Source organism: Erpetoichthys calabaricus, chromosome 15, assembly GCF_900747795.2.
Source record: "Erpetoichthys calabaricus chromosome 15, fErpCal1.3, whole genome shotgun sequence".
Classification (NCBI taxonomy): domain Eukaryota; kingdom Metazoa; phylum Chordata; class Cladistia; order Polypteriformes; family Polypteridae; genus Erpetoichthys; species Erpetoichthys calabaricus.
This window is the reverse complement of record NC_041408.2, coordinates 19,429,979-19,446,956: the sequence shown is the minus strand read 5'-3', so window position 1 is coordinate 19,446,956 and position 16,978 is coordinate 19,429,979. Positions and strand designations below refer to the sequence as shown.

Genomic DNA, 16,978 nt, shown 5'->3' with positions numbered 1-16,978 from the left:
GGGTTGCGTTGGCATACAGCAATCTGCAAGTCATGGCACAGATTGTCAATTCGGTTGAGGTCTGGGCTTTGAAGAGGCCATTCCATGACATTTATATGTTTCCTTTTACCACTCCAGTGGAGTTTCAGCAGTATGCTTAGAGCCATTGTCCTGTGAGAAGGTAAACCTTCATTCCAGTCTCAGATCCTTGGCAAAATGAAACAGGTTTTCCCCAACAATTGCTCTGTATTTAGTGCCATCCATCATTTCTAAAATCCTGACAAGTTTTCCTGTCCTTGCCTATGAAAAACACTCTCGCAGCAGGATGCTGCCACCACCATGCTTCACTGTGAGAGTGGTTTTCTCGGGGTGATGGGAAGTGTTGGGTTTGCGTCACACATGAATGTTTTGCTCATTATGGGAAACTTCCATATTTAGTCTCACTTGACCAGAGAACCTTCCTCCATATGTTTGGGGGGTCTCCAAATGTGTTTTTTTCTTTAAGTAATGACTTTTCTCTGACCACTTTTCCATAACAATCTGCTCTGTGGAGTGTATGGCTTAAAGTGGCCTTATGGACAACAGATATTACCATCTCAGCTGTGGATCTTTGCAGCTCCTTCAGTAAAATCCTTGGTGTCTTTGTTGCATCTCCGATTAAAGGCCCTCCTTGCCAGGTTTATGAGTTCTGGTTGACAGCCTTCTCTTGTCATCTTCATAGTGGTGCCTTTTCTTTACAGAATGGACTTAATGGTGCTCCGTGGGTTATTCAAAGTTTGGGATAATTCCATCAGTGTGATTGGGGATTGCTGGATTTATGTCCAATCTTGGCTATCAAATGAGAATGCCATCAACAGACACTTGGACATAAATCCAGCATATGCAAACTTAAGAAGAACATGTTCATAATAAATAAAATCTTTACAACCAATAACCCCCCCTCCTGATCACACTGACTTAATATCCCCGCACCTCCCCGCCCCACCCTCCACTACGTAATTTTTTGCTATATATTGCCTTTGATTCTTGTAAGTCTAAGCATTAACCTTTGATGAAGGCCCCTGGTAGGGGCTGAAAGCTCGGGAATAAAAAATTACTTTATGATACGTGATTCATTTTCTGCCTTTGTGGATCTCCAGCTGCAAATAGGCAAACCATATCACAGATCTTCTCTTCCATATATATATATATATATATATATAGATATAGACACATATACACACACGCACACACACACAAGGTATTTTATTTTCATTCCACTTCAACAGTTTCAACTGTATTGTTAAGTCCATCACATAAAACCCAAATGAAAATCCATTTTAATTCCAGACTGTAATACAACAATCAGGATAAACACCGAGGGGAATACTTTCAGAAAGTACTATACTGATCTCCCACCAATACTTGATGGCGTCAATCCCATAGTGTCTTTTTTTTCCATGGAACCCGTGGCAAATGCTACTTTCAAATCCAAGTGATAGCCCCCCGTGTTCCAAGATCGGCATGTCTAGACGTTCTCGATTTGCCATGTGAGATTCCCTCTCTGTGAGGGAGTCCTGTTGAGAAAGTCCCTGCCATGTGCCTCCCCAGTGGCATCATTGCCATTGGCATTGTCTTGGAAGCCAGGCGTCTGCTTCTAGGTGTTTGGGTGTAGAAAGTCTTTTCTGTTTCTGACTAGAGCTTAAAAGGTTCTTTGGATTCTAAAAACCAATGTTATAAAGGTAGGGATTCAGAGCTATTGTGTTGGACTCTGCTACTTACAGCTCAAAGTTTACAGAAAACACTGGGCTTTGGGCAAGGGTGGCATCCTAAAATAATACACGGTTGAAACATTTGAATATATTCAAATAGAAATGATTATATTTCATGAGATAGTTGAAGATGGTTTGAGAATGTGATTGACCAGCCCTAAACAATAAATATCAAGTGGCAAGTATCCTCCTTCAGAAAGGGAGCACAGCTACAACCCTCTAACAAGATGCCTTACGCCATTTATTCCCCTAATCCTAGGATCCCCTCAAGCCATACATAAATTCTAGGACTACTGTCCCATAATGTCCCCCACCCTATACCTAATGCTGATGATCACACTACTGTGGTACTGTATATGACCACTAGTCTGGATTTCTTTTTTCCTGATTGAGACAATACAGTAGAATAATTTCCTGGGTTTCATCTAAACCCATTTTCATGACAACACATGCACCACAGACCATCTTTAGACACGGGACAGACTCACACAAAGGCAGGAGACACTCCAGTCTTCAATAATGCTTACATTGTTGAAGCAGATATTATAGCATTATTTAGAAAATAAATGGGCACGGCCACCTTGGATTTGTATAAAAAGTACAATCATATAACGGTCCACGCAAGGGAGATGAGATGAGATGAGATGTAAGGCACTATAAGATAGATGATATTTCATGGTAGAACCCAGTATTGTCCCACCATTCTCTTTTCTAAAACCACTTCCAGTGTCTACGGTTAGCCCTGTAATGGAGTTGGCTTTCTTGATAAGTTTGTTCAGGGATTGTGAGTTGTCTAGAACCAGGCCTGGAGAGATACCCAGGTATCCGGCTCGCTTTCCTAAGCCAAGGGGTGAGAGATGTGGAGGCAATGGTGACCTTAGGGCCCTTTGCAGTTCACCCTGCAGTTCCAGATCTCTGGTCCTAGCACTTGGTGTTGAGACTTCAATAAGTTTGGTGACCTGTTGTAGGCCAATGTCTCACAGGCCTGTATTTAACATCCCTGACCTGAACCCATGACACCAAAAAGATGTAAGAATCTCAACCAAATTAATATTAAAAGCATTTTGCATATTTATTAATACAAAATTAGAAGATTAAATCTAGGTTTAGTTAGGAGTCAAGCCACTGAATGAGCACTTAAGTTGTTTTTCTTGCCACCTTCTATCATGGGGGAGTTGCATCGTGCTATTTCCAGAATTCAATGGCCTTTCTGTCTTTTTTAAAAGGCAGTTGTCAGGTTGTGTGACCTTTGTCGTAAGCAAAAAAGAAAAAGTCTTAGAGGCCTGTTGTTGCCACTTTGTGGTCTGGAAGATTTCCTGTACAGGCATCAACAGGCACAAGGCCAGAAACAACAGTGCATGAAACTTCAGTCCATTGCAAGCTGTATTCACCCATCGAGTCACACGTACTCAGGCCAGGCCAATGTAAAATTCTCGGATAATCCAATAGAATGTATTTGGGTCAATGGGACTATATCCATATATGCAAACTCCATACATAATACACACGGGTTTAAGGGTCAGGATGTCAAATTAACTAAAGTGTCAACAGGGTGCCACATTATCTCCAAGAGCAAGATATCAGGCCACCTAAAGAAAAGGGTCCCTGAGAGATAATCCTAGCTCATGACATGGCAGTGTTGGCATGGAACTCAACGTGGTCCAGTATGCGGTGCATAAATTCTAACAGACATTTCAATGTAGCTGCCTTGCCAATTTACTGGACCAATATCAGAAACTAAGATGAACAGATGGATAAGTGCGCAACATTTGCAGTACTAGTTACTAGCAGTTTAGTGTTAACAATATTTATGATGTCACTGGAAGTACAGAATATATTACACAATTTTGCAGAAAACAAACATCAGCATAAAAATATGACAAAAGCTTAAGGTATTTTTTAGGGCATGGAAGGCAGATGTTTCAAGGTAAGCTAGTGTGATGGACAGCGTGTAGGGTCTGGCATCCCAGCCAGGACTGAAAAGTGGATCCTTACCCAGCTGGGAGGTTACCATAAAGAAAGAAGAGGGGAAGACCATTTATTCAGACTGGTTTCTTTCCCAGAACACTGGGTGGCAGCCTTCCCAGGTTAGGATTCTCACATGGATACCCGCAGGGCATGCTGGGTGCTGTAGTCCCATTGGGGCAGCCCTGTTGGGTTCTGTGGGGGTCCATCAAGGGGAGCTGTGGGGATCGGTAAGCCCTACTTTGTGGGAGCCTTACCTAGAAATGCTTCAGAGGGACATTTTCATGGTATAAAAAGGCAGCTCCATTCCAGTCCTGTCAGCCAGAGTTGGGAGGAAGCACACAAAGCTTGTCTGGAGGAGCAGAGGAGAAATAAGGATATTGAAAAGTGTTTTGTGTTTACTTGTGCCCTTTTGAGACCATTGTAGAGCTTTTCACAAGATTAACCCCCTTAATATTAGACCTAAGCATCACTTTGACTGTAAAAACAGTACTAAAAGTGTTAGTCTGGAGTGTCACTTCGGGCAACAGTATAGACGCATCTCGCGTAAGACCTGAGGCCTGTTCGGGCTGTAAAAATGCCAACAGTGTTAGTGCTGGGTGTTACTTGGGAAACTTTGTAGACGTGTCTTGCAAAACCGTCAGGCCCGAGTGCTACCTGGGCAACAGTGTAGACGCATCTTTTCCTAGCCTCATAATGGCATCTCATAAGAAATCAGCTGAATCTGTCTTCAGGCAGTGAAATTGAAATAGTCAGTGAAACCAAAAGCAATTCTGGGAATCCGAAAGTGACGCATCACTCACACATGTACAGTTCATAATATTATCATTATTATTATTTGAATCATTATTACACTTTGTACAACTCTGACTTTGTACTTTTAGTGTTTCGCACATTTTGCAGTAGGAGGATGAGATTTAATAAAATGTAATTTGTCAAGCCAAAGAAATCCAATGCTTTTTACAAGCTTTTTGGAGAAAAAATGTAACGCTAAGGAAGTTAAAGCTTTGTTTAGAGTTGAGAGTTGTGTCTGTGCATTTGTGTTTGGAGTATGGGGTGCTGCAACACCCCTGTTGGTCACACTAACTACGCTCAAAAATCATGGGGTTGGTGAGTGGCGAGGTGGTGTTGCATGGTGATTAGCAAATGCACATTTCACAGTAAGTACTCTACAAACCTATTTATTCTTAATATCAATTCACAGGTAGAACATCTCAACAATCTCAAGTGCTCTTGTTTCTTTGGATTCAGGAGATGGACGGAAGTGATCAGGAATCTTTCATGATTACTTTTGTACTGGGACTCTTTTTTTGAACTTTTTGACTTTACAGGATGGCACTGGTACTGACTGCACTGCACCTGTACCCTTCTGCAACAGATGATTATGTTGTTGACGTGAGTGTTTTCTAGGAATTCAGTCCTAGTTGTGAATTTCCCATTGGGATTAATAAAGTATCTATCTATCTAATGGCTTGTGATGTTATCAGAAGTCAAAGTAGCTAGTGAAATCATCTAGGGTCAGATTTATTAAACTTCTGTGCCCACAGAAAAAGAGGCTTGAAATGTGTGTGCACAACTTTCCACGCAAAACTCGCCGTTTCTAAAAGAAAACTTGATGGAAGAACTTTTGTATGTTTTATGGCAACTGTGAGCCATCCATATGCAATATTTCAGAGTAACTGGGGAAAAAAAAATAGACATCCTTGATAAAGTAGGGAAATGCAGCTAAACTAGCTTAATCATAATAATTCATACGACCAAGCCATTATTGTAATGTACATTGACGTGACAAACATATTAAAACTCAAAAGTGATGAATATGATTTACAGCAGGGGTGGTCAACTCCAATCCTGGACAGCTGCAGTGTTTTTTGTTCCAACCCTATTGCTTAATTAGAACCCAATCCTCCCCAATAACAGATCTTAATTAATTTCATGTCTTGTTATTGTTTTAACTCTATCATGTCAGTTCTTTCTTCATTCATTGATTTTTTTTTCCTTCTCTAATGATAACATGTTTCATCCGAGTGATTTGATACCAAAAATGGATTAGTAATTTTCAGTTCTTCACTTTCTCTTCGGTTTCCTTCTGAGTATTTAATTAAACCAAACAGTGAATGATGAATGCACACAGGTGGAAATGGAGACAAGCTAGATGGAGAACTGCTGGTTCCTTTGTCATTTGCATCTTATTGCTAATATAAGGAGCAGTTGACAACTAAAAGGAAGCAGAAAAATGCCACTTGAGCAATAAGAGCTTCATCAGCAATGAATGATTTCTCATAAAATGTGAATTTCCCCTTGGGGATTACTAAAGTATTTATCCATCCATCCATCCATTATCCAACCCGCTATATGCTAACTACAGGGTCACGGGGGTCTGCTGGAGCCAATCCCAGCCAACACAGGGTGCAAGGCAGGAAACAAACCCCAGGCAGGTCGCCAGCCCACCGCAGTATCTATCTATCTAAAAGCAGTTGGGTTGGAACAAAAACCTGCAGCCATTGCAGCCCTCCAGGATCGACGCTGCTCAGCCCCGATTTCAAGGGTCTGAGTCTTAAATGACAAATTAATTAATCCATCCATCCATCCTCTTCCGCTTATCCAAGATCGGGTCGCGGGGGCAGCAGCTTGAGCAGAGATACCCAGACTTCCCTCTCCCCAGCCACTTCTTCTAGCTCTTCCGGGAGAATCCCGAGGCATTCCCAGGCCAACCGGGAGACATAGTCCCTCCAGCGTGTCCTGGGTCTTCCCCGGGCCTCCTCCCAGTTAGACATGCCCGGAACACCTCACCAGGGAGGCGTCCAGGAGGCATCCTGATCAGATGCCCGAGCCACCTCATCTGACTCCTCTCGATGTGGAGGAGCAGCGGCTCTACTCTGAGCCCCTCCCGGATGACTGAGCTTCTCACCCTATCTTTAAGGGAAAGCCCAGACACCCTGCGGAGGAAACTCATTTCAGCTGTTTGTATTCGCGATCTCGTTCTTTAGGTCCCTACCCATAACTCATGACCATAGGTGAGAGTAGGAGCGTAGATCGACTGGTAAATTGAGAGCTTTGCCTTACGGCTCAGCTCCTTTTTCACCACGACAGACCGATGTAGAGCCCTCAATCAAATAAATTAAAGGAAGTTGATTAGCAGCAAAATCTTGTCACTAATTAAGAAAACCTGCAGCCACTGTGGCTCTCCAGGATTGGAGCTGGCCACCCCACATTTATAGACTGTATTTTAGTTTCCTTTTAAGATGGCCAATACCGCGTATCTGCACTGAAGAGCTCTTTTGTTTTTCAGACAGTTTATATCGGCTACTGATGGTCATATTCCCAGGATTAGGAGCCAAAGCACAGTACAAACACAGCTGTGATTCACTCCCTGCATACAGAAAGCTCTACATCTCAGCCTATTGATGGCCTAATGGTTTGACACAACAGGGCTTGTTTGGTGCTATAGGAAAGGAACAAGCTTTTAGGGACCGGCAGGTCTTTTTTTTTTTGTCCATTATGATCATTGACTTAAGAGCTGATTTAAACTCCCAAGAGCCTTTTGGTTTTCCTAACATGACTGGTGCAATTGACAGCACACACAGCCACATAGCAATAAGGGCATCTAGTGAGAATGGCACTGTTTTCGTTAACCATGAACGGTGACATTACATGAACACACACGTCACCTGTGAAGCCAAGATGAGAATGACAGGCTCAGTGGCCTCGGTCAACCCATGAGTCATTGATATCAAGGCACAGTAGCATTGGCAGATTTCTTGCTCATGGGATTGTACGTGATGACTGGCATGTTGACAACTGGCTGAACCTGCAGTTTATCATAGGGCCTATACTATTCATTGTACTGGCAACCATGTCATTACAAGTGCCAGGTGACAGTGGCTATTCGATCAGACGCTGCCACCTTACACCAGCCCTGACCCTGCACTTTAATGCTGTGTGGAGCAGACATTGGACTCCTCAAACACAGGTTCTGATGTTTCGGATGAGTCAGGTGGCCTGCAGCAGCCTGATTGCATATATATGAGGATGATTAGCATGCTCCATATATGGTTGATTCAGGGTGAGCGTTCAAGGAGCATTTAATACGTACATTTACAAGGGGATTGTGATTTCTAAAGGTCAATTTGATATAAATTGTGCACACACCAAGTCAGATTTTTTTTTTTTGAAGGGTATGTATCTTCCTATTTTTTGCTGTACACATATTTTCACATTTGAATCCACACAACGTTTTGTAAATGAGACCCCTGGACATCACCCATCCATTTTGTACCCCAATTGTCAAGGTGAGGGTCATAGGGTGCCAGTGTCAAAGCAGAAGCGGACCCTGGATGGGCTGCCAGTCTATCACCAGGCAAACACACCTACAGTTTAGAGTATCCAACTAACCTAATGAGAAAAGGAGGTGGGATGCCGATTCCACATAAAAGGACAAAAATGTTTTGACAAAATGTGTGGGAGATTTGGTTATTTTGGAACAGGATTACTGAGATGGGTGAAAAACTTAACACGATTTGAACTGATCTCAAGTTAGTTTCTTCACTTGGTAGCTTCCATCTATCCACCTCCTCCTTTTCTCTTCACAAAATCCAGAATTAGCTGTTATCTCGTGAGACTTGACAAGCCTCCCTATAAAGCTAGACACAGCAGCCTGTTGCAAGTCATTCAGCATTCATGTTTGTTCTCGGTTTAGTGTCTAGGCCTTTTTATTTGGTGTGAGATTATCAGGTGTTTAAAAGGAGAATGGCTAACGGTGGTAGAATATACAGGCTAAATTATCATCCATTTGCGCGAGGTGATGGCCAGCACATTCGGGAAAGGCCAGAGTGGCAACCCTTCCCTTATGAGTTGATTCTTCTTAGACCACTGGTTAGAAATGCAGGTGGTGATGGGCCTCACAATAATGCACAACCCCTGCCAATTATGCTTCTTCGCGTTTATCAGGATGATCCTGTAGATGGGCCCCAGGCTCTTGGCCATCTTTAGTCTCCAGTCCCAGCTGTCCCAGTCAGGGGGCTGTAATGGCGCAAAGCTCTTTTGTTAAAGAGGAAGATGTATTCTTGTGGTCAGCAGTGCATATTTTCTAAAAAGACGTTTTCAGGCTTAATCAAAGGTTGTTTATTTGTTATGAAATACAGTTATTTCTAGTAAAAAGTCAGATCAGCACAGAATTCTAAATTCAATATACAATTTATTTTTGTATAGCCCAAAATCACACAAGATGTGCCACAATGGGCTTTAACAGACCCTGACTCTTGACAGCCCCCCAGCCTAATATACCTGTAATAATGAACATTTATAGTGAATATTAACTGCACTAATGCCACAGTTGCCACAACTCGAAACAATAGATGGCCCCAGGGCTGGAGACCCTCTGCAGCATTTTAGAAGTCATTTAATGAGTATGGAGAGTGTAAAACATGGGATAGAGTTCCTAAAGGTTATCGTTTGTGTCAGCAGTCGTCCATTAAATGGGCTGTGTAACCTTTGGGCTCTTAAGCTTCACTGTGGTGGTAGTGATATCACATTATTTACATTTGTGTTTCCCCAAACACTCTCTCAAATTATGAATTCATTGTTTTTCATTTTCAGTAGCTTCCTTAAACAAGCAAGGTCAAGTCCAACTAAAGATGGAGATGTTGTGATTTACTAGCTAAAAAGAAAAATGACAAACTTGGAAGAATTAACCAGAGAATATATATATATATATATTTTTTACCACTAGGCAACTCTGTTGTCACTCCACCACTCCTCCACCAAGCTTTCTCCACCTCCTCCTGACTCTGGCTCCCCAAACTGCTGTAGGTTGCTCCTTTTATGCAATACGTGGGACTACTTCCGGGGTCTCGAAACTACAGTGCGGAAGCATTTCTGGGTAAGGCTGGAGCCCGACAAAGTATGGTTTACTACTCCCCTCTGCACCCCGTGGCGGCACCCATGGAACCCAACAGGGCTGAGCCAATGAACTACAGTGAGGGAGTCCACTGTGGTACTATAACCCAGTGGGGCTGCCATCTAGTGCTACGGGAGAGACAATCCATTGTCCTTCCATGCCACTGACATACCGACCGGGCAAGAATCCCAGCACACGTCTAGCTGGGATGCCAGTCCCAGCATGGAGTCTCTCACAACGGGAAAAATATTTTTTAGGAATAACTTGTGAAGCCAACATCACATATCATTTATAGAACGCCTTATTGTTTAACTTTCAGAGAAGTGGTATCCTTCTACTCCATTTCACTGTCCATGTTTATGACCTTTGCTAGGTGAATTGCTTAGTGAGTACTTTAAGAAAAGGCTCATGAACATTAATTGAAAATAGGCTCCAATGAACTTTAATAGTATTGCAGAGACAATGACTTGTGTTCATGTATGATATTTGTAAAACATACCAGGGTGCAGGCTAATTTTGGCCTATGCACCACTGCTTGGGCAGTTCTGTTGCTTTTTTTGAGTTTCCTGTCTGTCTCATTTAGGGCTTCCTTCAGCCCAGCCTCTGCCCAACGGTACTGTGTGTTCAATGAGCCCCCAATAAGAAATCAATTAATAAGTTCAATGATGCACTGAACCATTTGTGTCTCTTTATGTCAAAAGGAAGAGTTTAAAATTGGCCTTCAAATAACATGAAGTGGTTTAAAAACTGGCCATTACACTTCTAGTTACAATCTTTCCTACCATGTCTTAAATGAAGAAAATAATTTGAACAGCACAGCAATTAAACATTACACTGGGTACAACAAGATCCTGCAGTTTCAGATGTCATACTGATTTAGCAAAGCTTGAGAAAGTACAACTTAGTGTGGAAGTAGACAACTGAAAGTTTAGACAATGTCAAAAGTATAAACTAAATTTAATACAGTTCAAGGCCCTTGAATTAAAGGTTGCTAGGACAGACACTCCTTACGTAATGCCCAAGATCCATTCCTATGACTAGGTCATTAAGCGAATTGGTCGATAAGCAAGGAACCACCCCTTACTACACTGAGAAGTCAAGCAAAATGAAACCTTTTATTGGCTAACTGAACCAATCACAATATGCAAGCTTTTGGGACAACTGATTACAACCAGCCTGAAGGAGCCTCAGTTTCATCGAAAGCTTGCATATTGTAATCAGTTCAGTTAGCCAATAAAAGGGGTCATTTTGCTTGACTTCTCATTGCATCTGTACTGGCTAACATGGTACAACACCCTACTACTATAAGCATAATGTACTGTACTATGGGGTGTGCAATAAAGTACAAATTTATAGATGAACTATGTAGTCTTGGAGACTGTGAACGCTAGTATAGTGAATACCAAACAACTGAAGGGAACGAAACAGACTGAGAAGGGCTGATGTGAAATGAGATACCTGATGCCGAGACACCGCTCTGCCATTTCCACGACCGAAGTTCTTGTGCAGCACACAATACTGACTGGTCAGTGACCTGGCCATAAGTCTGAGAGGTCGTTAAACAGGTAGGTCATTAGGTAAGGACGGAGTATCCATATTATTTTATTGTGAAGAATTAGCACTTGCAAAAAATAACATTTTAGAATATTAGAAAGGAAACTAGGAAAACCTAATGTTTGAATGAAGGCAGATACCTCAACTGGCCACGAGACCCTCTGGATCAAATCCTGGATGACGAAGCCTTAAAATCAAAAAAGAACAATTTCAGAACACTTATGTGGGGCAGAATGCCCAGTGGGGGTCATTTGGCCTGGAAACCCTGTAGGTTTTGTTTTTTCCTCCAGCTTAACTGGAAGTTTTTTTGTTTTTTTTTAATTGTTTCTGTCTGCCCTGGCCATCTGACCGTATTATTGGACTGTTATTTAAAGACTTAAAAAAAAAAATTATACATTCAAGGACTCTGTTTCTCATAATTTATATATATGTACATACATACACACACACACACACACATATATGGGCTGCAACTATTGATTATTTTGGTAGTCGACTAATCGTTCAATATTTTTTTTACATTAGTCAATTAGTCACGATTATTTCATGCCTAACTATTTTGAAGCCTGCAACCTGTGGTTGCACATCCTGTTCTGGGCTCCAGTGCATGTCTTACCTCATCTGCTCACATCTGTCCACCTGTGAATGTCACCCTGATGTTTCTGCATTAACACGATTAAAATTAATAATAATCAAATTTATATAACAACCAGTGAAACCTATGAATTTGAAAATAAACAGATGTTTTTTATATTAGTGTGACCGTCACAATAAAAAAGAAATATATTAAACAATACAAACTAAAGTGCACATAGTCTTTAAACAAAAAAAGTGCATTAAAACAAACGTTTTTCATATTTTAGGAATAAAGATATTTCTAGAGTCAGTCTCAAAAACTTTGAGGCGGTAGTCAATCCTCATATTCAAAAACCTGGCCCGTGACATGAAGGCAATGTATTTCAACAAGCAACAGCTGGCTTAAATTTCAACAGATTGTTGTGATTGACTGATTACATCTTTTTAACATTTATGCGTTTGTTGTATTTTATCTGCTGCAACTCAACTGATTTCACATTGTCCTTACTCTTATTGATCTAAACAGATTTGCTGCCATGGAGAAAGATGACAAGTCAAAACTCCTCAAAAGTCATCAGTTTTGTGAGGCATTATGATGACTGGGATGTTCTGTATTGCAGCACAGTCCAAAACATCATCATCTTGATATTTTTGAGGTAAAATAACTTTTTCTTGCAACAATTGCAGTACTTTATTGCTTTTGTCCCGCTGTTGAAGTGTTTCCAGCATAATGAATACATTTATGCTCTCTTGGAGCCATTTGATCAGTTTTATAGAGGACCCTGTTATATCCGAACATAGCATAGCCTTTTGTGCTGGTCATGGTATTCATTAAATAACAATTTTTGAGAAATGATCAGACAGAAGGTATGTCCTTAAAATTATGAATAGGCCTGACATGTGTAAAGCTGCCCCGTTCAGAAAAAAAGCCCAGCACTGGTGCTTATTACAGCCCTGCTATCTCAGTGCATTCTCAAACATCACTAAGCTAGTATTATTTATTTGGTTGATTTATTTTATCCAAAGCAAGTTACATCATTTTAGATTGAAAAAAAAAAATATGTTTTTTTCTTATTTGAAGCGCAGGCAGGAGACGTGGTGTCAGTAGTGGGATCTGAACCCACAGCTTTCAGAGATTGAAGTCCAAAGTCTTAACCACTATGCCATTAAAAGTTACTTCTAATTTTAAATCATTTTTAAGTTTTTAAATTGAATATTTCTTTTATTGTTTCATTTTTTAAAATTTTGTTCAATATTTTGAAAATGTCTATTCATCAGGCTTGTTCCAGGAACTACTGTACTATTCCAGTGTTTCATAATGCCATTAGTTGGGAAGTGTAATCAGTCTCTCACTCAAGCTACTAAGCTAAAATCATTTAACAGATGTGCATTTAGAGACACTTTCTTTTAGTGGTGCAGAGGCTAACGCTGCTGCTTCACAGCTCCAGATTCCTGGGTTCAAATCCTATCCTGGCCTGAGAACTATCTATGTGCAATTTGTATATTTTTACCAAGTTTACACTGGTTTTTCTCCCTTGCATAAACCGGTGTCTCATTCAGATTAGTTGTTGTGTAGCACCCAGTGCTACCAGGACAGTGTCCATTTCCCATGACCCTGAACTTGAATAAGCAGGCATTAATAAGAAATGGAGAGAAACACATTTTATTTCTGAATAACAATGTGAGTTATTTGGCATTTTTGATTTGGCAAATGTGTGATTTCTATTTCATCTTAAATACCGAAAGTTAAAGTTACCTTTGACTGAAAAACTTAAAACTATGTATTTCGTGTATTCACATAAAAGTGACCAAATGCAGAGGTAACAGTATTAGCCTTTGTGGCTTTTTTATTGCTTGAATGTCACCATTTGATGGCTGAAATAGACATGTGTGCCCTTTGTAAGAAGACCAGAGACAAACATGTATGCATATTTGTCAGTCAATCATGTAATTACTTTGATGTTATGGAGATTTCAAACTATCTAATAACAGTTCAATTCAAAATCCAATCCAATATCCCATGGGATTTTTCAAAAGAAGGCACTTTTTCTCTTCTGCAAATGTGGCCATTGAAACCATTCTGTTTATATAAAAAAAGAGCATTGCTTTTGAAAATAAATGCAAAATATGTCCTATATTATATCAGCAAATTCAGTTTTATATGGGGATATTAGTCTTTTATCTGTCTGTTCATACAAACGTTTCTCTGATTTTGAGCAAGTGTTTCACAATCGTATTTATAAAACAATCGGGCATTTGTATGTGACGAGGAAAATGATGCACTACATTAAATCCCACCAGTTTACACCTAAATTGTTATTTTCCTTTCCCCAATAATTACTCCAGCTCATCATGGGAGGGGCTGGTTTTCGACAGCAACGCCGCCTATTTTCTCGCAAGAATTTGTAAATCACGCTAATCCAGATCCTTACAAATCTGCACTTCACAGCCTACCCAGAAACAGTGTGCTCTTGGATTTTCTTTGGTGTTTCTGGTTTTCTCGTACTTATTATTATTTTTTTTTATAAATAAAAGTCAAGAGCCATGGCTGGCCAATTGACTCCACAACAAATTGCTGAAATCAAGGAAGCTTTTTCCTTATTTGATAGGGATGGGGATGGCACCATTACAACAAGAGAGCTCGGAACTGTCATACGATCATTAGGTCAAACCGCAACAGATCAAGTGTTGCAAGATATGGTCAATGAAGTGGATGTAGATGGAAAGGGAACAATTGAGTTCAAGGAATTCCTGAACATAATGGCCATGAGAGTAAAAGGCCCAGATATTGAAGAAGAAATGCGGGAGGCATTCAGGATACTCGACAAGGATAACGACGGGTCAATCAGTGAAACTGAAATGCGGCAGATCATGAAAAACCTAGGGGAGAAATTAACAGATGAAGAAATTGACACAATGCTCAAAGAGGCCGATATTGATGGAGACGGACTAGTGAATTATGAAAAATTTATACAAATGATCACTAAAAAGTGAAGCTCTCCCTTTACTCTTCCTGAAAAGAAAAAAAAAAAAAAAAACTCAGCATTTGTTTGCTTTTAATTGCAAATTAGTTGTTTTATCATACTGTTCTACTATTGACTACTGAAACCTCCTTCTTAACACATATTACATTATAAATTAATTACATATCAATTTGAAGTACCATCAGAACTTTTCACTTAGAAAAACCTATAGTAGTTTTAGAGTAAATGTTAAAATTTCCAAGTTTACACAGTATTTACTAGTAAATTTAAATCAGTACTCCACATATACTGACACAGTGCAGACAAGGAAAAGTTTGTGTTAGGCACAAAAGTTGGCAGTACAACAGAAAAGACATTCTTGTTACCTCCAAAATAGAATGGGCCTTTGCTTCAACAATAGTATTGTTTTTTGGTTAACAAGGACATTTTCCATGGTATTTTAAAACACGTAATGATTATTAAATACAAATATTCTTTATTGAGGATGATTATGCTTTACACACTTGGTTTATATACAAATACTCCTAGCATTAATGTATTATGGATTTCTCTATTTACATCACTTGGTTCGAAGTATTCTTTCCAGAAGATAACTACTGTATTTTACAAATTTTATTAAATTATTTACAGGTTTCTTAAAACCCCATTATAATAATAAGTGAAGATCCTATTGGCTGAACACTAATCTTACTATGATACCAAAGAATATACAACATATTAGATATGGAGAATGTTAACAGTTAGGATATGCGTGTTACTCATGTAAAAAGGCTGCATATCATGAATTATATATGTTATATACACACACACACACACACACAGAATTGACAGTAGATGTTCACTACCAAAGACTACTGTAACTCTCCTTGCACCGTTTCCTCTGAAAGCTAACTCTCTTTAAAGTCTGAACAGATCTCTCTGCAGCCCCTCTGTTGACGTACTGACTTCTGGGAATTGAAGTCCTCTCAGCACTGCTGCCTCAGGTTCACCCTACTAACAGTCTTGTTTATTGAGCAATATACAGAAACAATGCACTTTAAGGCCGGGGATAGGATATACATAACGCTACGTGACGCCGGAGCCGGAGGATGCTGATGCAATGTACAGTACTGTCTATATTTGCGTGCGTACTTTAAGTAAATCTGGAGGATTCCACCAGGTGTCAGTGCGAGAAATCATCAAACAACGTCCGGTTTTGCTGTGTTGTGAATCGAAGGAAGAAAGATATGTGGGGCCAAACAGGCTATAAATCATATATTTCTGTGTGTAATCTATTGGTTTACATGTGAACACTATCGGTTTATGAATATTTACTATCTGTTTGCGTGCATACTTAATTGGTTTGCGTGCATACAACACTGGTTTCATTCATATGAACTATATTGGTTCGTGTCCGTATATTATCGGTTTGTGCATGAACTAAATCCGTTTGTACGTGCATACCACTGGTTTGCATATGCACTATATTGATTTACGTGTGTATATCACTGGTTCCAGTACGATTTGTTATTGGTTTGTGAGTGAGCTGCATTGGTTTACGCTTGCATGTTATCGGTTTGCGTATAAACTATATTGGCTTGTGTTCTGTGTCGGTCTAACAATGGATTTGCGTATGCACTTTATTGGTTTCATGCACGTCTTATATTGTTTCATGTGGGTAACCTGTCGATTTTGCGCTTGAACTCTATTGGTTGTATGTGTGCACTATGTCGGTTTCGCGTATGAAACATATTGGTTATGCGTGCGCACCCTATCGCAACTCTGTGTATGAACTATATCGGTTCTGCGTGTGAACTACCCTGTAGTTCATACACAGAGTTGCGATAGGGTGCGCACGTATTAGTATGTATTAGAGTTCCTTATAAGGGATTCATTGTAAAAGATAAAAAAAAACAATGAATATTTACTTTATATTATAATCTAATGATTTCATTTCAATTTTTGAATTTAATAATTCTGTTTTTGCACTGTCATTCCATTACAAACTAGTGTGGCCTGCCAGAAGCCAAACCCACCAGCATTAATGAAGTCTGAATGTGATGCTAGTCAGTCATGGGGCAGACTCAGATACTATTAAACTTAGTGCAGCAATTGAGAGTTCCCAATTAGCTTAAATGTCCATGGCGTTATGAAGGGGCAAAGAGCGGATATTTCTTCAGATTGATTGAGAACATTAATTCTCTACAGCTGTTGGAAAATTGAGCCAAATTAAAATAACCATAAAGATTGGAAAAAAAAAACATTGACTTCATGACAGCAAAATGTCTGTG

At 40.0% G+C, this 16,978-nt stretch overlaps 1 protein-coding gene across 1 annotated transcript in view; it reads left to right on the top strand.

The window, feature by feature from the left end:
• Positions 1-16,978, top strand: part of LOC114665624 (calcium-binding protein LPS1-alpha-like) — a 116,706-nt gene that overhangs the window by 17,591 nt on the left and 82,137 nt on the right. Inside the window, exon 2 of the mRNA XM_028820234.1 lies at positions 14,306-14,687. Coding sequence (XP_028676067.1) covers positions 14,306-14,687 — 382 coding nt within the window. The remainder of the gene's footprint in view (positions 1-14,305; positions 14,688-16,978) is intronic.